Source organism: Corythoichthys intestinalis, chromosome 9 (assembly GCF_030265065.1).
Source record: "Corythoichthys intestinalis isolate RoL2023-P3 chromosome 9, ASM3026506v1, whole genome shotgun sequence".
In the NCBI taxonomy this organism is placed as follows: domain Eukaryota; kingdom Metazoa; phylum Chordata; class Actinopteri; order Syngnathiformes; family Syngnathidae; genus Corythoichthys; species Corythoichthys intestinalis.
This window is the reverse complement of record NC_080403.1, coordinates 25859779-25884162: the sequence shown is the minus strand read 5'-3', so window position 1 is coordinate 25884162 and position 24384 is coordinate 25859779. Positions and strand designations below refer to the sequence as shown.

General features: G+C 37.1%; 1 protein-coding gene and 1 long non-coding RNA gene across 4 annotated transcripts in view; one reads left to right on the top strand and one right to left on the bottom strand.

Moving 5' to 3' along the window:
- The window catches only part of mmel1 (membrane metallo-endopeptidase-like 1), a 49213-nt gene that overhangs the window by 14785 nt on the left and 10044 nt on the right, over positions 1–24384 (bottom strand). For all 3 annotated transcript variants that reach the window (XM_057846744.1, XM_057846745.1, XM_057846743.1), the window contains exons 2-15: positions 22755–22928; positions 17342–17389; positions 13523–13582; positions 13285–13446; positions 10270–10350; positions 9946–10041; positions 9719–9831; positions 9561–9626; positions 7108–7242; positions 4634–4723; positions 1800–1936; positions 1624–1717; positions 1419–1547; positions 1072–1170 (exon numbers count right to left, since the gene is read on the bottom strand). In XM_057846744.1, coding sequence (XP_057702727.1) covers positions 1072–1170; positions 1419–1547; positions 1624–1717; positions 1800–1936; positions 4634–4723; positions 7108–7242; positions 9561–9626; positions 9719–9831; positions 9946–10041; positions 10270–10350; positions 13285–13446; positions 13523–13582; positions 17342–17389; positions 22755–22911 — 1467 coding nt within the window. In that variant the 5' untranslated portion in view covers positions 22912–22928. The remainder of the gene's footprint in view (positions 1–1071; positions 1171–1418; positions 1548–1623; positions 1718–1799; positions 1937–4633; positions 4724–7107; positions 7243–9560; positions 9627–9718; positions 9832–9945; positions 10042–10269; positions 10351–13284; positions 13447–13522; positions 13583–17341; positions 17390–22754; positions 22929–24384) is intronic.
- LOC130922166 (uncharacterized) lies at positions 331–23619 on the top strand. Its single transcript, XR_009064464.1, has 3 exons — positions 331–1840; positions 7129–7227; positions 22762–23619. It is a non-coding gene; the product is annotated as an uncharacterized LOC130922166 (long non-coding RNA).

Below are 24384 nucleotides of genomic sequence, written 5' to 3'. Positions count from 1 at the left end.
TAGTAGTTTCTGTCTGGAACTCATATCGCCCGCGTGTAGCGTGCAAAGGCCGTTGGTTCCAGAATTGGTCATTGTTGTGTGCCGATACAATAAAAGGAAAAGGCTTGGAATGACATTACACGATATTACCAGTACTTTCCATCCGGCTCACTGTTTACTAGTCGTCATCTTGCTAACGTTCTATGCTGATTTTGTCACAGTGTTGTTTTAGGGGCCGTTTACATGGTGACTCTCCGAGAATACGAAAAATTTCAAATTTGCATTTATATGGGCCCGTCTCCATTCAAACAATGTTGCAATTCCGCACGAAAACGATGTAGTATTCATGCCAGGCCTTAGGGGGCAGCGCAGATTTACAAGGCGACAGCGAATGATGCACTTTGACCCCACCAAAATTCTTCAGCCTGGAAAAAAATATGCCCGCCCACTCGAAGCGATGGCATTTTTCTTTTGTTCAAAAAGACACAAAAATTGAAACATTCAACATATTTAATTTAAAAATATTATTAAAACAGTAAATTAAAGCCGACATACCACCATATTTGCTGTTTTTAATGTTTAGTAGCACCGCTGCGCACGCCCAATGTGACGTGTACGAGTGCTGACGTTATTGGTGTAGTGTCGCGCCGCGGGAGCCTTTGATATGCATGCGGAGCAAGCCCCCCTCAATCCCCCACAATCGAATTCTTCCACTTTGGAGGCAGGATTCAGAATTTTTCGTCATCGCCTTCCGTTTTCACCGACACCATATGCACGCGAGGCCACGCCGCAACACAGTCATTGCGTCTTCGTGTCGCAGAGTCGCCATGTAAACTGCCCCTAAGTCAGCAATTTCAGTTTAGTCGTTTGCACAAAAATGCTTATTAGCTCCATTGGTCACCTCTGTGTTCTGTACTAGTAAATAAAAACTCAATTTAGCTGGCCAGGGAACACATTGATGTCCTCTCACAGAAGGTTGGGAAAGTGACCTGACACAGGGAATACTTGTTCCCTGATAAGTCTGCTCCCCATGAACAAGACTGTGATGAGCACAGGATATTGCATGGATGGATGAATGGATGTAAAACTTACCTTCTCTCTGGCCTTTTCCTTGGAGGGCGTATCCATCCAGCTTAGTTCCTCAAGTGTTTCTACATACGCAGTCTGGATCTTCCCAATAAGATCGCTAACCTGCAAGCGAGAAGAAACACGAACGTTTGGCTGAGATTGACTGACGACCAGTCTTTGGTGTCTGCCTTTTCGCAAAGTCAGCTCAGTTAGACCAGTGTGCCTTTTGACACTGATGGGGATTAGCTGTGTGGAAACGGATGGGCGGATAATGGCAATTTCTCCTCCGCTGTCTTCATCTAAACAACCTCTATCAGTGATTTCGAATATAGGTTTTATGGTATATCAAGAGAGAGAGAAATCTTCTTCACCATTTTTTTGCTTTCTCCGGCAAAAGTCGCACGTACATAGAGCGCTCCAACAGCATTCTCCATGGTGGTCTGGACGTAACGGACACACTCTCGCCACCAGGCATCTTCCAGTGTGGTCCCAAACAGAGCCTGAGTGACCAACAAATGTCAACACAGAATGAATTTTTAAATTCCAAAAACAAGCTAGTTGTCGATGGAGTTTTACCTTCCTGTAACGGGCCCTGGCATCTTTGAAACGACGACTCAAGGTTTTAACTTGGTTGATGATCAGCTGCCAGGTGAGATAATTCTGCATGGTCCTGTACATATGAAGTGTTGCAAAATCTGTGCCATTGTTTCATTTTTGTCAAACTTTTCTTTGCATGTGTGTCTTATGCTGACCGAACACTGTGTTTGGAGAGGACTTCGTTCATCTTTTCCAGGTAGGGTAAGCCATACACAACCACTTCCTCTTCAAGCTCTACATTGAGGGACACAGTGGCGAGGACACCTCGAATAAACCGTGTCCAATTAAAACCCTGCAAAAAAAAAAAAAAAGCTTTTTATTTTCTTATAATATACTGGATATAACCGGAAAAAAAGCTTGGTACTAAAGAGATTTTTTTCTAAGGTCCAGGACACCACTATGGGTGAAATCAATAAAAAAAAAACAGATTATCTTGAAGGGTGCGCAAAACCAAACTGCCAAAAGGTTTTGTCTACATGTTGTAGTGTGGGTAGAGTATGATGTAAAATCACCTTTTTGAGTATTTAGGTGTCAAATACGAATGGAAGGGCACATGAAGGGGGGGGGGGGGTGAAACTGCCATAATTTTCGGACTTTAATGCGCACCTGACTATAAGCCGCCACCCACCAAATTTGACACGAAAATGACGTTTGTTCATAGATAAGCTGCACTTGACTATAAGGCACAGCTGTCTTCACTGTATTATGGGATATTTATACCAAAAGATATTAACCGGTAAAGCTTTATTTGACAGCGGCAACATAAGACCAAATCAAGCACCATGAAGCTTTGATCCAATTGGCTGCAAAGCTTCATTACTTCAAGAAGCTTTATTTAGCCATCACTGCTCCCTTGGGGGAGCCAGTCAACCTCTGCTGCCACCTGCTGCCAGCACTGTTGTCATCCAACATGCCTCCTAGCATGCATTGCAGCGCAAGCATGCTGTGAAATTCCAGCCCTTTCAGTTAAAAGGGATTGGACATCTATTGCCGTCAATAGATGTTTTGCCGTAATTTTCGGACTATAATGCACCCCTGACTATAAGCCGTCACACATCAAATTGCACACGAAAACGACACGTGTTCATAGATAACCTGCACTGGACTATAAGTTGCAGCTGTCCTCACTGTATAATGGGATATTTACACCAAAAGGTTTTAACCGGTAACAATTTATTTGACAGCAGCAAAATAAGACCAAAATGAACCACCATAAAGCTTTGAACTACCGTATTGGCCCGAATATAAGATGGCCCTGATTATAAGACGACCCCTTCTTTTTTAAGACTCAAGTTTGAAAAAAGACTTTTTGAACACCAAATTAATTTTTATACAGAAAATAATTACAGTACATCCGAAACAAATGATAACAATATATTTGAGAGAAAAAGCATGTTATTTTGCTTCATTCAAATCTTAATATCTGAACATTTAAATATGTAAACTAAAGTGCAATCACATTCGTAAATGAATGGCTTCTGTTTTTTGAAATGTAAATAAACCAATCTATTGTGATAAAACAACAAAATTTCATTTACTGGATTAACCATCAAAGTGAAGTCTAACTGTAACTGTAGTCTTGAAACAAATCTGAATAAGGAAAAACCTTGCAATAAAATAATGCAAACTGGTTAAACTAAAAAGAGTAGCTGAGATCTGTCATGACAGAACATCGCTTCAATGATATCTGGCGCCATCTAGCGTCGTGAATCGGTATAATGTTTAGACCGCGAATATAAGACGACCCCCTCTTTTTCAGTGTTTTTTCAATGCAAAAAACACCATCTTATATTCGGGCCAATACTGTAATTTACTGCAAAGCTTCATTTTTTTAAAGAAGATTCATTTGGCCATCACTGCTCCCTTGGTGAAGACAGTCAACCTCTGCTGCCACCTGCTGTCAGCACTGTTGTCATCCAACATGCCTCCTAGCATGCATTGCAGCGCTACAGATGTAAATAACAATTAAAATTAATGTTCGATGCTAATGATTTCTTCAGTTACTGTTCTAGTTGTTTCATTAATTGCTAGCTATGGTATTTGGTAACATTTCATTTGACAGTGGCACCATAAAACTGTCATAAGACTATCATAATTATGACGTGCCACTGTGACACTGCCACTAGTGTTAATGAAGGCTTGTGACAAATGTAATTTTGTGTCATCCAGCAAATTATCTGAACTTTCGAATGGGTGTAAAAGATCCGAGCTGGACATAAATGAAGTGACATAATTTGACGGATGAAACTTCATGACATCTGTCATAAGCATTCATTAATGCCCATGATAGTGTCATGTTATAATTATGACGGTCTTATGGCAGTCTTATGAACCCGCCATCAAATAAAGTGTTACATACAGTATTAACCCAAATAAATCAACAAATAAACCGCAGTGGACTATAAACTGCAGTATTCAAAATGAGGGGAAAAAAGTAGCGGCTTATGGTCCGAAAATTACCGTGGTTCTAGACACAATTTTCACCACACAATGCAAAATATGGTGTACGTGATTAGACTGCAGTCCCTTTTAGGTGAGTTTCATGGTTTGTATGCTGACAAACTCCAACCAGGAAATTAATCCAAAGGAGCCCCAACTGAAGCAGTTGTCCTGGGCAAATGGGAAACGCTAAACTAGAAATTTATTTAGCAAGGAGAAGTTGCATAGAGTAACAAGAAACAAATGAAAATAATAAGGTGTAAAAGGTCGTCGGACGAACACAGCAGCTGCCGCCACACCGCCTCATGACTTTAACATCTAATTGTTGTCAAAGACAAAACAAACATTGCTAAAATGAGCCACAGACTGCTCTACGAAGTCTGAAGACAAAGACCTTATTATCTAATCACATGTAGCAGCCCGCTCTCGTAAATTCCCATCGCGACATTCGTGTTAATTACTTTCTTTTGTCTGACTGCTGCATTGTAATCAACTGCTCCTCGCCATCCCTTGTGTTATCTCTGGAGCCAGACGCACAGTCCTCACTCACGTTCAAGCTGAATGTGTTCTGCAGCTCATTCAGTGTCATCTTGTTGTAAAGGGCGGTAACGTCCTGGCGCTCCTCAGCCGGCAATGTCGCCTAGAAGGAGAAAAATAATCTGTCAGATTGTCCGACTCCTGTGAGATGAGGGTTGATGAGTGTTTTTCATTGTCTTGCTCTTAAACAAAAAATTCTCATATTGTGTTTTTAAAAATTCCACATGGGTTAACTCCTTTCTAAAGCAAATATCTGACCATGAAAAGGCCCCTACAAAAGGAGCTTGTACATTCGTAAGAAATCTTTGACTTAGAGTATAGGAAGTACAGTGGTGTGAAAAAGTATCTGAACGTTCTGGAATTTCTCACATTTCTGCATAAAATCACCATCAAATGTGATTCGTCAAAATCAGACAGATGAAAAAAACTGTCTGCTTTAACGAAAACCACCCAAACATTTATAGGTTTTCATATTTTAATGAGGATAGTTTGCAAACAATGACAGAAGGGGGAAAAATAAGTAAGTGAACCATCACATTTAATATTTTGCGCCCCACCCCCTTTGGCAGCAATGACGTCAACCAAACGCTTCCTGCAGCTGCAGATCAGTCTGGCACATCGATCAGGACTAATCTTGGCCCATTCTTCTCTACAAAACTGTTGTAGTTCAGTCAGATTCCTGGCATGAATCGCTGTCTTTAGGTCACGCCACAGCATCTCAGTGGGGTTCAAGTCTGGACTTTGACTTGGCCACTCCAGAACATGTATTTTGTTCTTCTGAAACCATTCTGAAGTTGATTTACTTCTGTTTTTTGGATTATTGTCTTGTTGCAGCATCCATCCTCTTTTTAGCTTCAACTGTCTGACAGACGGCCTAAGGTATTCCTGCAAAACATCCTGATAAACTTTTGAATTCATTCTTCTATTAACAATTCCAAGTAGTCCTGGCCCTGAGGCAGAAAAACAGCCCCAAATCATGATGTTCCCTCCACCATGGTTCACGGTGGCAATGAAGTGTTGATGTTGGTGAGTTGTTCTATTTTTCCTCCACGCATGATGTTGTGTGTTATCTCCCAAACAATTCAACTCTGGTTTCATCAGTCCACAACATATTTTGCCAAAATTTCTCTGGAGTGTCCAAGTGCCTTTTGGCAAACATTAAACGAGCAACAATGTTTTCTTTAGACAGCAGTGGCGTCCTCCGTGGCCATAGTTTTACATATAGTTGATGTGTGCACAGAGACTGTGCCAGTGTGTCTTTAGCAGACACTCTAGGGTTCTTTTTTTTTTACCTCTCAGAGTATTAAACCACTCATCAGTGACTGGGCACACACCTGACTTTAAATGTTTGGTAAAAATTGGTTTCAATTGCTCTTTAAGTCTCCTGAGGCAGAGTCACTTACTTATTTTTCCCCCTTCTGTCGTTGTTTGCATTCTATCCTCATTAAAATATGAAAACCTATAAATGTTTGGGAGGTTTTAGTCAAAACAGATGCTATATTTTCATCTGTGTGATTTTGAAAAAGATCAGATTACATTTGATGGTAATTTTATGCAGAAATGTGAGTATTCCAAAAGGTTCAGATACTTTTTCATACCACTGTAGTTGTTGCTGTCTAATACATGCCGAAAATGTTTGGAGTGAGGATTTAAAACTCTTATTGGCGGTAGAAAGTACATACTTTAACGATGTTTAGCGAAAACAAATCCACAGAGTTAGACAAATTGCAGAAATGACGGGATTTGCATCATGATGGTTGCTTATTATTCACAACCTTGTATATTCGGTCAGGTAAATTCCAAATGTCTAAATAGATGGAATCAAATTTTGTCTGCATGTAAACGTAGCAAATTTGAGTTGTGCTAAATCAGGGGTAGCCAACTCCGGTCCTCGAGGGCCCCTGTCCAGCTTGTTTTCCATGTCTCCCTCCTTTAAAACACCTGAATCAAATGATCAGCTCATCAGTAAGCTCTGCAGGAGCCTGATAACGATCCTGATTATCAAAGTGTCAGTTGTGATGGAGACATGGAAAACAGCTGTGCTAGATGATCAATGTCATAACTTAGTTTTTGTACAGTGCTTACATGATTAAAAAAAAGTTCTACCCTGCTCAGTAGTTTGGACATTCAGAATGGTAGATCTGAATGGCTTTTAAAACTAGAACAGTTTTGCTATGCCACAGGAGAGTTTGAAATACTACCTCTCTGGTTTTTATTGGTATGTTTATTTGAAATCCAGCCAGACAGAAAAAGGTTTAATCGTACAAGCGCATAATTGATTATTAATGCTACATGACATAAGTAACATTATAACTTAATCACGACTGTTTACTGAGAGGCCACCCTGTTATGAATCAATGTCAGCTAATCTATATGTAAGCTGCTTACATTAACAGCATTTATCCAAACAGAGTTAAACATTCTATTTCATTTATTTTTCTAACATGAAGCTGTATGAGAGCTCTTCTCTTTTCTCTTCAAACTCACATTAGCGATGTCTGTCTCCAGCTCCATCACTTGCAACATTTCCTCCCACACACGCTCATCATCCTGTGTCAGGTTCCTGTCCTCCCGAGTCATCTTGGCAATGGTGACCATGAAGTGGAGGTAGGCCTCTCGAACCTAAAGTGTCAATATTAACCCTTTCATGCATGGATTATAATAAAAAAAAAAAAACAACATCCTTTTTCACCCTTATAAGGCACTCATTAAACTCCTGGCACGAAACATGAGCATTTACAGCCAGTCTTCCTGGTTTAAAGGAATTGTATGTCTTTTGTCATCAATAGCATGCAACGAGTTAAAGTAACTAACTTTTTAACCTTTATAAAATATTTTCATAACATTTGTGATGGTATGTCGACTGACGACTAGTTGAATGACACCTCTTTTATGTCTTGAAAGGGGGCTGTATTGCTTTCACCGGCACTAATTAACTTCGAGAAGGGTGGCATGAACCCTGCCACACACACAAAAAAAAACAACTACAAATGTGCTGACTGCTTTACTGCATACGTCACTTCCCCATTTCCCCATTCATTATAGAGATGGAAGTCGATGCGTACACTTTCGCTTGAATTCTGGAAAGATGGCAGAGCAATGAGAAACAAAAAGTTTTGTCTGAGGGGGGGAAAAAAAGGAGGCTACCAGGATATACAGAATAAACATTGGCCCGGCTTTCACTCGCTGGTGTGAGCGCTGGTCAGCGCTGAAGAGTTTGGGTAGGGTGGAGGGGGGTTAGCCACACTAAGGCACAGGTTGCTAACCGTCATATGCTATTGTCTAGCTACAACTGGATTTATTACCTTATTACTATTCATCCTTCACACAGTCGCTGGAGGCAGAAATGATTTTTAATCCATCTGCAAGCAACCGGGAGATTGATTTTTGATTGATTAATGATTTTACGACACTGCAGGTGTGCGCTGGTCCTCATGGGAGTAGCAGTCTTCCTTAAAGGGAACCTCGGATTTAAAGACTTGTAGGCTGTAATGAGCCACAATTATTTATTTTTTACTCAAATATGAAACATAAAATATTGCTATTGATTTAAAAATCTATAATATTTAGTACATGTTTTGACCTATGGAGGGCGCCATTTTTATGGACGCTTGGGGTGATGACGTAGATTGTCACTGTCACTCGATGAATACTACCGGGTTACTGCAATTCCTTCTACACGGCGAGATGTCCAACACATAAGCTCATCGGTTAAAGCGGCGCATCTTTTATTACCTTTTCATTGCCTCAAAATACTTTTTGCATGTGTTTCCCTCGCATACTTTTAAGAAAAGTGTTTTCTTGTTGTAGCTTTTAAAGCAAATTGTTGATCTGTTGAGCACATTAGTCATGTAGCACATTCAAACCACCCTTATTTGATATTACTACGTTTAAGGATTACTACATTTAAGTATTTTCTTAAGGCATCTTTAGTATGTTCTGTCTGCATGCATCTAAACAAAACAAGCTGAAAGCGCACGGTAGTACTTTGGGTGTCAAATTCGCCGCTTGTAAGATGTTTCACAGGTGTAGCACATTTTGGCAGAACACCATTTTCTTTCGTTACACTCGTTAAGTCTCATCCTGTCTTTCCTGTTCATTTTGCTTTTGCTGCTTGAAATATCAACATCACTGTCATGCTCATTAATGTTCCTCTCGAGTTCAAATTGAAAGAGCTGAACAGATGACATGTTTATATAGCTGGAGTCATACTCTGGAAGCCCGGCAGCGTAACCATGTGACTTCACCGCCCTGCGACGTCAACAACAATGGTGCCCTACTAGTAAAACAAATTTTACAAATTGTATAAAAACGAAAACATCAAGATGGATTTCAGTATCAAATTATTTTAACTCAATAACGTTTATCTTTTAAGAACTACAAGTCTTTCTATCTGTGGATCCCTTTAAGGCAAAACACTACCACTCTTGTGGAACAGCGTCACTAAAATCGACCAAAACTGAAAAGTTACAGAGTGTTGCTTTAAATAGTATGGGGAAAAAAATACTGTAGAGTGTTACATGGGGCCGTAAGCAGTGTGTATTTTTGTTTTTTGTTCATTTTAATTTCATTAATATAGTTTATATCAACATGTTATTACTGTTTACATTTATAATTTTTAATATAATGGAATGTACAAAGCAGAACAACGATTAATAATTAACATAATATATAATTGGTAATTATTTAAGTTTTTCAAATCACCACATTGTCACTCACACTATAAAGGGTTTGAAAACGTAAATAAGTGTAATAAAAATGAGTTAATTAAATGACTCGAAATAGTCACTTACTCTAGAAAAGGTCTGAATAGCTATCCACTGTTGTGACTGCTTTCCCTGAAGGGTTAATTTAGTCGTGGCAATGTCAGCCAATGAGTTAACAGTAAAGACAATCCACAGCATTACCAGTAAATGTTTAATGGCTTTTGAAGGTCTCACCTTTTTGTAGTTTCCATCATTAAAATAATAATCTCTAGATGGCATCCCAAGTCCTGGTTGATCAATCTAAACAAAATACAAGATGAAATTAAAACAAATAGAAATAAAATTGTCGTTTACATAAGATGTTTCCAACCATATAATTTTCGCTTGCTTACGTAAAGGATATGTCGCTGAGAATCTCTGTCGTCGGTCCACACGTACATATCCACAAGAACCTTCTTGTGAAAGCGAGCAGTCATCGTAACAAGAATGTCCTCGAGGCTCCATTCTTACTCCGCAGCAAATTAAAACATTTAAAACTTTATGTGCATGATCAGTGTATCCTTTCAAGGTTCAATAATCACTCGACAGATTAGCTCAACGTTTGCAGGTTTTCTCTTACCAGAGGTGGCGTTCCAATCATCAGAAGCCACAGGCCAGTCGCCGATAACGTTGATGAGCCTCATCAGTGGCTTCGAATCACGCTGTTCAATGACGTCTAAACAAGAAAGACCTCACAACATTAGGGACACCTGCACAGGTACAGTGCAAGAAAACAGTATTTTGTCTTTTTTAAGCACCTTAAGTAATCATAATAGGGATTTACTCCAAAAAAATTATTGAGTTATTTGACCTTAGAAATTGCCTGCCAGAATCTACAGTTTACACTGCTATGTTCTGGAATACAATAACATTTTGTTACTGTTGACTTGAAGATGCAGCTTACGTTCATTCAAGCAGGAGCTGTAAAGAATTTTGGCCTTTTTGATGGCATCTCTGTCATCTTCGCTCTCTGTTTCGAGAGCCCCTGAAAAGTAGGAGACAACACACAGCAGCAGGCTTTGTATTAGTGTTTATTTGGGTAGTAAAGATTCATCATGTCGTGAAAAAAAAACATGAAAAAACGTTAGTTTATTTGGAGTACCGATTCATGTTCTAAATGTTAGATAAATATAAAAAAGTTATGTTTTTCACCACCAATATACTGGACTGTCTCAGGAAATTAGAATACACAATATTCTAATTTTTTGAGACAGTCCTGTGTATATATACAGGACTGTCTCAGGAAATTAGAATACACAATATTCTAATTTCCTGAGACAGTCAGGAAATTAGAATATTGTGTATTCTAATTTCCAGTACAGTATATATGTAGCAGTGATTTTTATAGAATTCTTTTCGTTTAAGAAAATAAGTTTAAAGTTAGTTATACTGATAGTTATTCTAGTAAAAACAGATTTTGCATTTAAGGGGAACCACGGACACAAAGACTTGTAGTTCCTAAAAGATTAATGTTCGTATGAGTTATAATACAGTAATACCTCGTTTTTCGCGGTTCATGGGGACCAGAACCTGTGAAAAAAAACGCGAAGTAGTGCCCCCCATATTGTGTGTTGAATGCATTTATTCTGATTTATCATTGGAAAAAGATACGTATTAGACATGGTTTCTCACTTTTTTCCCCTTAAAGTATTATTTAAAGAAACTTTTACGTATACAGTATATATATATATATATATATATATATATATATATATATATATATTTCTAAACAAGAAAAAATGTAGACGCTCAATCCATTGTAAAAAAGTTGAAAAATTTAAATGCTTCGTTGAGTGAGTCCACTCAAGCTGCTCACTTACACACAATGAGTTGCTACAGCATCTGTTTAGCAGGTTAAACGATGTTGACGCATGCAGCGCTTTGAAGTCTCGGCTTACCAGCGCTTCTGGCAAGATCAAAGCTTAACTGTCTGTCAATCATTGTTAAACTTTAATAAGCACATCCAGTACGACCAGAGAGCAGGGAGAGGGAGGGAGTTAGGGAGGGACGGAGGAAGGCAGAGTGAGACTACGCGATCGGCTCGGGACAGCTAATCTGTATTTATTTTTCAATTGAAAAAAAAAAATCCGCGATGGACTGAGGGCGCAAAGTTTGAAGCGCAAAGTAGCGATGGATCACTCTAATTTAATATTCAGACCTCTCTTAATATCTTCATTTTTATAAAATTTGAAAAATTTGTTTAACTCGTAGGTCACCATTGTTGTTGACAACGCAATGCACACTTTGCGGTGACGTCACTGGGCAGCGCTGCCGTACTTCCACATTGTCACTCGTTAGCTACATAAACATGTCATCAGTTCTGCCTTTCCAATTTCAACCCGAGCGTAAAAGTAATGAGCGGGACAGCACTGTCGATATTTCACAAAATGAGCAGCAAAAGCAATCAAATGAAGGTCCTCAGATTCGAACCCGTGTTTCCTGTGGGACAGATAAGCGCGTAGACCACAGGACTATACTTCCGCGTGACGTCAGAGTCAGGATATTCCTTATAAAGCAATTGCAACCAACATATGTTGACTGTGCGGTAAAACCTAATTATTAGGAAATGCGGCTCACTTCAGACAGCAAGCAGACAACAATAACACAGGGATTGCGTAAAAGGGTTTATTGAACACACAAAAAAACATGCGATCCCGAAAAGGGAGACACAAAAAGGGTCCGTGACAGTAAGTTGGGATCAATTTAAAAATTAAAAAAAAAAAAACTTGCGAAAACCTCAGTGAGAAGCAGACAAATGGGAAAAAAAACAAGGCTATGATGCAACTACCAACAAAGGGATATACAAACTGTCAAATGGCAGCAAGTTAATATCTCAGCAAGCCGCCTTGGATCGATTTAAAGACTGCTGATGAGCTGGAATTGGATGCAGTTACGACGTTGGGAACTCATCCCACAACTCTGTAACAAAACAAACTGACCTTCAGCAGGATGTGACAAAATCATGCCAGTCCTCAGACTAGCTTCGCTTGCTAGCTAGCACAGCTATTCTCCCAGTCCAGACTTACCGCGTCCTCACCCCCAGCCTGCATTGCGCACGTAAAATATAGTGCCTGCCATAGGTCAGAACATGTCCTAAATATTATAGATTTTTAAATCAATGACAATAATATTTGCATTTGTAATAGCATATTTTAGTAAAAGACAACAATTATGGCTTATTACAGCCTATAAGTCTTTGAGTCCGAGGTTCCCTTTAAAAGAAAAATTAAAACAAAAAAATTCTTTTGCAAAGATTCATGCAATCTTTAATTTTGTTTTTCAAATATTCACTAATTTAGTATGTTATACACAATCTTTTCTCATTTATAACGGCTATTTTTTTTAAATCAAATTGTTTCATTTACAAAAAGGAAAATTATTTTTCAAAAAATTGAATAAATATAGAGCAGTGATTCAATTGTCATTCAATAATGATCAATTAAAAAGCGCATACAAAATGCAATTTAATATATACATTGGAACTAACATTTTTTTTTAAAATTTCAAACAGAGTGGTAGTTTAAAACAAAATATATTTTTCTTTAAAATTTATAATACTCTATTCCCCAAAACTAACACATATCAGTATAAATTGTGTTTATTTTATGGGCTTTTATATAAAGTAACTTGTTTAATCCCTCACTTTAAATCTCATTTATAAATTAATTTTAAAACATGTCTTTTGATAATACATACCTTAATAATACACCTTTTCATAAAGTCTTTGTAGGGAATAGACTTTGTAAATACATGTATGAACTATGAATACATTTAATAAGTACAAAAATATTTATTAATCTACAGTATGCATTTTACTCTAAGACCTTATATTAAAAACAGCAACAGAATAATGTTATGCTTTAGTTTCAATTACGCCACAGTTTGACCATCTCTATCATAACGAAAGTTATATACTGACCTTTGAGCACAACCTCCAGTTTGTCCCTGAGGAGGTCAAAGACGCTATGACGTGAGCTAGTCTCAGGGATGACGTGCCGCTCCAGCCAGCCCCCGCAGGCATACTGATAAAAGTTATCACAGGGCTCCACCGACGCGTCCATGTTCTGAATGAGTCGAGACGCTTTAGAAGGAGAGGGGGTCAAATGTCGGAATGCGACTTATTTTTATCATATATTTTCAAATCTTGAAGGCCTCACCTGCTGTGACACAGTCTGCGGTAGTGCACACGTTTTCCAGGTTGGAGCGAAATAGTTGACCTGGATGGGGGAAAAACAAAAAATTACATTTGAACTATCAACCCCCCCAAAGTTAGAATTGTCATCAATGGATTAACCAGTGTGTGTATGTGTTTTTTTCTTTTTTTTGGGCTTTTATGACACTATGTAAAGAACAATGGTAAGATTCTCATTTGTAAAAAATGTATTGTTTTCTTTCTTGTTTTAATTTAGATTTTCTCTGCATTGTTCATGTGATAAAATTCAGATGTGTTGTGGTCATGTGGCTCAACTGATGTGCGTGATGGTAACGTAAAAAGGGATCAAACAGTTCTTTAAAAGGAAATACTGATAAGTGAAATGATCGAATATGACATACCGGTAATTCATTCAAAAACAATTTTGGCAGGTAAAAATCACATATCTTTCTTCTAAAATAACAGCTTAATTTTTCAATGGGCTCCAGCCAGTAAATAATACAAAAAAAAAAAAAATTGTTCAAATTAGGGGTGTAAAACGATTAAAATTTATAATCGAGTTAATTAAAGCTAAAAAATTGATGAATCGAAATTAATCGCAATCAATCGCAATTCAAACCATCTATAAAATATGCCATATTTTTCTGTAAATTATTGTTGGAATGGAACAATAAGACCGAGATGGATATATACATTCAACATACGGTACATAAGTACTGTATTTCTTTATTATAACAATAAATCAACAAGATGGCATTACCATTATTAACATTCTGTTAAAGCGATCCATGGATAGAAAGACTTGTAGATCTTAAAAGATAAATAAGAATAATAAATAAAATATATAAATCTTAGGGCTGTCAAACGATTAAAATTTTTAATCGAGTTAATTACAGCTTAAAAATTAATTAATCGTAATTAATTGCAATTAATCGCAATTCAAGCCATCTATAAAATATGCCATATTTTTCTGTAAATTATATATATATTCTGTAAAATAAATTGTTGGAATGGAAAGATAAGACAAAAGATGGATATATACATTCAGCATACGGTATATAAGGACTGTAGTGGGCATTTCACTCTACTGCCATTTAAATCTGTCTATGCTATCCTCACTCCGAAGCGTCTACTTTTTCCAAAGCTAGACAGCTAGTGAACGACGCCTTAATAATCAGACTTCTTCCTTTTTCATCTGATTTATTAATAAAATGGCCTCAAACCATTGTCCTCTTTAGACCCGTTGTGAAACTACAAACAAAAAAGTACACAAGCATTGCATTAGCAACAACGTTAGCTTAGCATGCTATACAGGTTCACTAAACATAAACAAGAAGCGTCTCATACAAAAAATATAACAGTTCCCTTACTAACATAATATGTACATTCTCTACAACAACCATACTTACGGACAAATCTTGTCCAAGGATCATATAAGCACAACATTACAACGTAGGTGTCAGCCCGAGACGTTGTGCAGCCATATTGAACTGGCAAGAAAGCAATTAACCATGTCGCAAAGCGGGGCATTTGTGCGTTGATTGCGTCAAATATTTTAACGGGATTAATTTAAAAAATTAATTACCGCTCGTTAACGCGTTAATTTTGACAGCCCTAGTTCAAATATAAGCCCTACTGGGTTAGAGTTAGGGTATATAAACCACAGGCGTCCACATTACATTATGGGACATTTACACTAAAGGCGTGCAGTTCATTAGACTATAAAAATCCACAAACAAACCACATTGGAAAATGAACAAAATGGGCTGTCTAATTTATCGCGTTAACGGGCGGGTAATAATTTATTTAGTTAATCACGCTAAAATATTCGACGCAATTAACGCATGCACGGAATGACCCGTTCATGCGTTGCCTCAAACAGTTTACAATGATGCCGTTTTAGCACATTGAGAGCGAAAAGGCAGGGAAATGCGAGTGGACACAGGAATTCTTTGGACCACGCCTTTTATTAGATTAAGCTTTGGCAACTCTTTCACAACAAATATAAGTATTGTGGCAAATGACGTGGAGAAGAATGAAAGGAGACGATCTTTATCTTGACACACTTAATTGAACACAACGCAGAACATACTGTATACCATTTGCAGCCACTACTAACAGTCATGGTTGCCCAACTTCCCATCATGCATTTGGGCGGAGCAGGAGACGATATTTTTCTTAACACGCTTAATTGAACACAACGCAGAACATACTGTATACCATTTGCAGCCACTACTAACAGTCATGGTTGCCCAATATCCCATCATGTATTTGGGCGGAGCAGGAGATAATAGTTTTCTTAAAAGCTTAATTGAACACAATGCAGAACATACTGTATACCATTTGCAGCCACCACTGACAGTCATGGTTGCCCAACTTCCCATCATGCATTTGGGCGGAACAGTTAAAACACTACAGTATCATTTTGTGAAAGCACAACAAAAATAATATTCCTATCTCTCAAAAAAATAATGTTCACAAAAAGAAAAGCACTCAATGCAAAGAGAACGGCATTCCCAATAAAAAATAGCTATGCAAATACACATAAAACTTACTCAGACTTTTCCTTGGCTAGATCTCTAATTAATTCAAAACTCGCCATTGACACCTTGTGGTGTATTTCAATCGCTGCCTTGCGTAGTTAAAGACACTGTGGAAAAACGACAGGGAGCCCATATGACGTCCCGCTCAGCGACGTCAACAATGGTAAGCTATTAGTTTATTTTTTTGATTGAAAATTTTACATATTTTATTAAAATGAAAACATTAAGAGGAGTTTTAATATAAAATTACTATAACTTACTCAAATTTATCTTTTAAGAGCTACAAGTCTTTCTATCCGTGGATCCCTTTAACAGAAAGAATGTTAATACTGTTAATGCAATCTTGTGGATTTATTGTTATAATAAACAAATTTAATAAGCACAGGCTTCTCCCGTCAGCCCTTGTCTTTTCTTCAGGTTAATTAATCTCATCACAATGCTATTTTGTAACTGTCAATGATACTGATGATAACAATAAACAATAAACAAATACAGTACTTATGTACAGTATGTTGAATGTTTATGTCCGTCTTGTGTCCATTCCAACAATAATTTACAGAAAAATATGGTATATGGTATATTTTAGAGATGGTTTGAATTGCGATTAATTACGATTAGTTAATTTTTAAGCTGTGAATAGTTCGATTAAAAATTTCAGTCGTTTGACAGCCCTAGAACAAATTATTTTTCATGAATTCCTTTTCTGCTATTGACAGTGATAGACGTCCAATCCAATTGTACCAGCACTAGGGAACCCTCGGCCTACAAATTCAAATGGACTGGCAGTCTATTGCAGTAATCCGCTGCAAATCAGTAAAAATGACAACCTCCATTTTTTTTAGTAAATATGATAGCGTTCACCTTAATGACATAAGACTTTCATTCTTTTAAAATTATTTTAATGATAAAAATGACCATTTTTACCTCATTAACTCATTGCTATTGGGAAGGTTGGCAGTGATTCTTCGCTGCCAGCCCGACCAGTCGAAATGGATTGGACGTCTATTGCTGTCAATGTCAGCCACTGACAGCTTTTTATACAAATACAGTTTCTTCATAACATTTAACAAAAAGGAGCTCCGAGTGAAGACATAGACTGCTTGTGTAAAGCATTTGGGACAGATCGGTCACACAGTGGACTCAGCTCTGACTTTTGTGCCGCGCTGCTGACTTGGCAACAAAGAGACTTTAGAGTATTAAGCGAGGTGGCGCTTCCACTGTGACACCACTTATCCCTTACTGTGCCGCTTTCACTGTCTGCGGCTGGGAGACTTGCTCACCTCCCTTGTCGGCTGATTTCAGAGGCACGGTCGCACGCTGGAATTGTTCTGAAATGCATAGAATTTTGAGAAAGTCATCAGCATAAAACTCTATTATAGACTGTCAAAGTGAGGATACATATTAGAGCTGCCACGATTAATTGACAGATAATGAATAATCAAATGAATTGATGAACTATTCGAATCATGGATTAATCGATTGGAGACCTAGTTGACCCCTAAAATGGTCTAGTAAAAATTCTCCTTCTGCTAATTTTTAATGTACTTATTTTTTTATACTTTTATGTTGGAAAGAAAGGTAAAAAAATGTATATTTCATATTTTATTTTAGTCATGTACAGTATTACTTTTAATGTTTTAACCCTTTAACACCGGACGTGTCGGCGGAGACACGTTTACACATGTCATCTTTGAAGCCGCGTCAGTGGTCACGCTGTAATTACGTCAGTCCACGTGCCACTGGTTGGTCTCATTTGAAAGTGCGGAAGTTAAGGTCCACGCCCGTTTTTATTCAAAGTCAATCGACCAAGTAAAACGTGTGATAATGTCATTTGAGTTTTATAGATTTATTTCCCTCATAAATAAACATCAAAACGTGGCATGGACAATGTGTTTATGCCCATATTTCCATCATTTCTTGTCCTTTTTCAAAACCTAAAGCATCACGAAAAACTGCATATCCCAGGAGCCATTGTGAGGTCACGAAGGACAGACGTAATGTGAACATTACAGCCCAGTGGATTTAGCGAGCGACTTTAAAACGTGCGGAATAAATAGAAATTGAATTTTAGCGCAAGCTACTGCATTATTTCATCAACTCGAGGAAAAGGATGGGCCAGATTTGTCGTTTTATTCCAATGAGCGCGTAAGAAGTGACAGTAGTGCGCAAACGGCGGGAGAGTGGCCTGCGTGACGCACATAGCCCTGTGTCCTGTTCAAGGGGAAACTGAATGGCATGCCTGAAAAAATTGAACTGAACTAGTTTTTGTCAATATTTTTGAAACTGGTTCTTTTCGATGTTTTATTTGATTTTTTTTTTCCGCTATCAATTTTTTCAATTTGTATATAGATGTGTGTGTTCGAAAAGCTTGATTGTATGGATATGGCGGAAAACACAGACAAGACTAAAAAAGCAGTTTCTGCTCTTGCACTCCTCTTTAAAAGAAACTGCTGTATTTTAAGCCAAAACAACTGTTGTGTTTGATAGAACAATATGTCTATATGCTGACATGGTAGATTCATGGAGCATTAAGCCCCCGAACTATTTTTAATTTGTCCGTTTTACCCTGAAAACCCCCGTTTACAGATGTCGCGCAACCGCTTTTGTTTCAACCTAGCCATAAAAAGAAGGTAAGTAAATATAGTTAGTATTCAAAATGTCTCTCATTTTAAGCTTAGAATCATTAATTGATGTCTAAAATTTAGTTTAAAAAAAGGAAACGACTTTTTAAAAATTATTCACTCGCATATTTAAACTTTTAAACAAATTACGTCACAATGAAAAATTTGGCATCTGTTAAAAAGTCACGGATATCTACCTCATAACTATCGCTTAATTGTATTTTTTTGTTACTGTCTCATTTCCCCTGATATGTTAGATGATAAATAATCGATCCAAACAATGAAAAATTGAAAAATAACGTTTAAAAGGGTAACCATACGAAAAAGAAAATCTCAACCACTCCTTGTTGTCTGCAATTTCTGCATCACGACCCTTGTTATATCACCATGTTTCACCCATAAAATCCCCAAAAAATCTGAATGTGGCCATTTGCAGCTCTGTCTAGACATTTGGTGATACATGCTACATGGAGTTTTTGGATCAAAACAAGGTAGGTAGGCGATAATATCTCGTTAAAATCGTGCCGTCTTTAATTCTGCTCTCGTGTGCTCTCGCCTCCAGTTAGGATTTTGCTGTTTAATTTTTTATTTTATTTTATTTTTTTTTAAATGCCCTCCTGTTCAAAATTTTCCTTCCCCAGAAAATTGAGACTTGAAGCTTTCCAATGATGTATCACACATGCATATCAGACAATTTTGAAATTTGGCCAAATTGGGGGTCTCAGAGTGGAACTTTTAATCACCTGAGTGTTTTCCTTCAAATAGATGTGAGTGTTCGAGAAGCTTGATTGTATGTATATAATTTTGGTAAGGTGATGGGTGCAATACCTAACAGTGTTGTTAATAACGGCGTTACAATACAACGGCGTTACTAACGGCGTTATTTTTTTCAGTAGTGGGTAATCTAATTAATTACTTTTCTCATCTTGGCAACGCCGTTACCGTTACTGAGGACGGAAAGGCATGCGTTACTATGCGTTATTATATTGGTCGAAAAGTCTGAGGGAGACGGACTCACCGAGACGACAGAGCAGAGCAGGAGTGGGGAGGAGGCAAGAAAGTTGTGACGCCGAGCAAACGCGATGCTAGGTAGCTCCAATAATACATGTTGTAGCCGATAGCCTACAAACTACGCCCGCATGTTATGGTAGATATGGTAGACATGGTAGATATCACATATACTGTATATAGATATAACTAGATGCAAAATGACAGACACGGCACTAGATGCGTTAGTAAACAGCCGCCATCTTGTTGCAGTAGACTTTTTAGGACGGCTCTGTTGTAGAGAACCTTTCTAGCGAACCTAAGTAACTTTTTATCTAAAATACTTCTAAATCGGCAAAATCTTGACTTGAATCTATCTTTAAATGATGAAACAGTTTTAAAACTTTCATATGTCGAAAGTAGAGAGAAGGGAACTAATGCAATAATGGGAGCAATTTTAACAACTTTTAACAGTTGATTCAGGGTAAAGGGTAAAGTAGGGTAAAGAACTGGGCTTGGGCCAATTTTACCAAAAGCCTTCACAAAAAACTTCACATAGTGTGGCCAATTTTTTTGGTTTGTTTTTGTTTTTGTTTTTGTTTTTTTTTTGAGGAAAAAAAAAAGTAATTATCACCAATTACTTTGCCAAGTAACTAATTACTCTTACATTCAGGTAATTGAGTTACTAACGCAATTACTTTTTGGGAGAAGTAATTTGTAACTATAATTAATTACTTTTTTCCAGTAAGATTAACAACACTGATACCTAACCTCACAAAGATATATCCTCCCAACCCTTTTTGTGTTATATGTATATATATATTTTTTTTAAATTATTATTAAATTTATTAGGATCATGGAAGCTTCCACTTGGGGAAAATATATACATACAGTATATCCTGTATACACATAATATAATAAAAATATACAGTACTGTGCAAAAGTTTTAAAAAGTTTTTTAAAGTTTTTTTGCACAGTACTGTATATATATATGTGTGTGTATATATATATATATATACATATATATATATATATACTGGACTGTCTCAGAAAATTAGAATACACAATATTCTAATTTTCTGAGACAGTCCTGTATATTGTTCTATGTAAAGGACGTCAGCCAAGGTCGGCCCCCCACATTTTTACCACGCCAAATCTGGTCCCCTTTGCAAAAAGTTTGGACACCCCTGCTTTAAATGGTGGCTTAATGTACAGGACTGTCTCAGAAAATTAGAATATTGTGTATTCTAATTTTCTGAGACAGTCCAGTATATATATATATATATATATATATATATATATATATATATATATATATATATATATATATATATATATATATATATATATATATATATATATATATATATATATATGTATATACACATTTCCTCTCTCACTATTTTACAGTGTTGGTATACTGTGCATAACCTGTTTTGACCATATTATTTAGAAAGAACAAAAATGCCGATAAACACGCTGCTGTTTCTGTTGATTTATCGAATAGAAAACCTTTTCTGTTGAATGTTTAGCCTAACAAGTTGAGTAAATATTATTAATTATTATTAATATAGTTTCATTGAGCATGTTTGGTTGTCAGTGGGACATCAATATATCAAATTTTGTACAAGATTTGGGGATTTTTTTTATTGTTGTTGTCTTTTTGGGTCCAAAATGTTGATTAAAAATTGGTCAATGAAGAAAACAACAGTTCGAACATGAGGACTATGGTGTCCTGAAAAAAGGCACCTAACCAGTTGTTTGTTAACAATTTTTTCTTTGAATATCAAAGGCATGCAAATTCTGACAAAATAGGCCCAGGTGTTAAAGGGTTAAAAAAAATAAGATAATATTATTTTTTTGGTTATTTTTTAATTTACTTTTTATATTTATTTTTTTTCTGATTTCAGTACTGAATGAAAGCGGACTGTTTTTTTTTTGTATTATAATTTAGCTATTGTAAACATCTGCTTTTTACTTTGGAAAACAACAACAATGAAACAATTCTTTTTCAAAATTTTTTATATATTTTAAAATTATTTTTTAAATAAAATTTAGGGGGGGGGGGCAAAAATCCATAAATACTCTCCTTGTCCTCGATGAAAACGCACTAGTTCCTTCATTAATTCATCATCTGAACCGCTTATCCTCATGAGGTTCGCGGGGGTCCTGGAGCATATCCCAGCTAACAACGGGTAGGGGGCAGTGTACACCCTAAACTGGATGCCAGCCAGTCACAGGAGCTGACTGATTATTTTTGTAATTTACCAAAATTAGATACTTGCTATTTTCTTTTTCTTTGGAAAACACTGAATCAGTCATATACTTCCTTAATATCTTCATGATTCTTCCGCACGTTTTAGTTTTCAGCGCAAATTTCCACCTAAAAAGTTATATCCCAGGTTATCAGTACCCCGGTAATCAGTGAGTGCCATATTTTTCAGACTATAAAGCTCATCAGATTATAAAACACATTACTACTGCATTTGTCTTTCGTCCTTTGTCTTTTCACATTCAAATTCTTGCTTTATATAATAATTAACTCCTTCATTACTAAAGATATATAAACAATGTTGTTTCTGATGTTCAACTGCTCAAAACTAATGAACGAAACAGTGGAAACACTTTTTTTTAATGATGAAAGATTGGAATATTAATCTTTCTTTTTGTAAATTCTGTGCACATTTAGCCAAAGAACACAATATTCTGTGGCGCTTGAATTATCAGTCAATTATTGTAAATGGTGGTACAGAAGAGGACGTATTGTGAAAGCTGGGAGTGAATGAGTAAATATACTTTGTTTTATATATGGGTTTGATGAATGTGCGTCTTGAGCACTTTGTGGAGCAACATAATACCGTTCTGCTCCAATAAAATAGGTTCGAGGTCATTCAGCGTAACCCAAATTCATACGTAAGGCACATTTGATTGTAAGGTGCACTGTGATTTTCTGGGGCAAATAAAGGATTTTAAGTGCGCCTTATATCTGAAAGATACGGTACTCCAATATCAAATTAATCATTTGTGGCAGTTCTAATACACATGATGGCATTCTAACTGTAGTTCTTATACAGAATTTTGTTACCTTTCAGGGCAGATGTATAGAGGACCACGAGGCCACCCAGGGCGCAGCTGACCACAAGCAGGAGCACACACAGACCGATTTCGACCACCGTCCATCCACGTTTGCCAGGTTTACTCGATTTTTCCATGATGTCCATTTGGCTTTCCGATTTGCCCATTCTCCTGACTGGAACCTCTATAGAAAAAAAAAAAAAAAAAAAAAAAGAGCTTTATAATGGCACCCTAACTTACTACTTTTTAATACAGGTAGTCCCCGGGTTACGAACGAGTTCCGTTCCTACGCTGGCTGGTGACATAACCCAAATTTCCGCGAAAATTGGAATTAACTCTTTGAGTACCCCTACATCTCAAAATAATTATCCAAAAAGGCCAAAAGTATCGTATTTTGTTTAATGATCGACGATACACTGCCCTCTGGTGGCAGTGTTGGGTCCGGGTGGACTGTCGCCTTGTATGAATGGGGAGCAGACTCAGACGTCTGACATGGATAAAGGATAGCTGCGCTCTGGTTGGCCCACATAAGGCTATAAGTTGTTTCAGCTGATATAATATATAGTATATAGTTTGTATATATAGTTATAGTTATAATATAGTTTGTTTATACATTTGTAATTAAGTCTAGAGCTACATTTTGTGGACTTATGTGTGAGCGATTTGCTATAAGAATTGTAAATACAGTAGCATTTTAGCTTTTAAGCTAGCCAACTTTTGTTAGGCAAATTAGGCTAACTCAGTCTACTAAATTTACATATTTATCAAACTAAATGGATGTTTGAACACCAATTGTTTTGTGTCAAGTGTTTTATTGTTAAAATGCGTGTCGTTTTGAACATAAGTGTACATTCACTACCGGCCAAAAGTATTAGTACCCCTGCAATTCTGTCAGAGAATGCTCAATTTCTCCCAGAAAATAATTACAAAGGCTTTGGTTGTAATATCTTCATTTATTTTGCTTGCAATGAAAAAACACAAAAAAGAAATGTTTAAAAATGGAAATCATTATAATTTTACACAAAACTCAAAAAGTGGCCCGGACAAATGTATTGGCACCCTTTGAAAAATCATGTGATGCTTCTCTAACTTGTGTAATTAACAGCACCTGTTACGTACCTGTGGCACATAACAGGTGGTGGCAATAACTAAATCACATTTGCAGCCAGTTAAAATGGATTAAAGTTGACTCAACCTCTGTCATGTGTCCTTGTGTGTAACACAATGAGCATGGAGAAAAGAAAGAAGACCAAAGAACTGTCTGAGGACTTGAGAAGCAAAATTGTGAGGAAGCATAGGCAATCTCAATGGTACTTTATAGTAGGATACCCAGGAAGACCCCACTTCTGACCCAAAGACATAAAAAAAAAAAGCCATGCTGGAGTTTGCAGAATTACCTGAGAAAGCCAAAAAGGTTTTGGGAGAATGTTCTTTGGTCAGATGAGAAAAAAGTTGAGCTTTTTGGGAAACGGCATTTGCATAGAGTTTACAGGGGAAAAAAGCAATGCCTTCAAAGAAAAGAACACGGTCCCCACAGTCAAAGATGGCGGAGGTTCCCTGATGTTTTGGGGTTGCTTTGCTACCTCTGGCACTGGACTGCTTGGCCGTGTGCATGGCATTATGAAGTCTAAAGACTACCA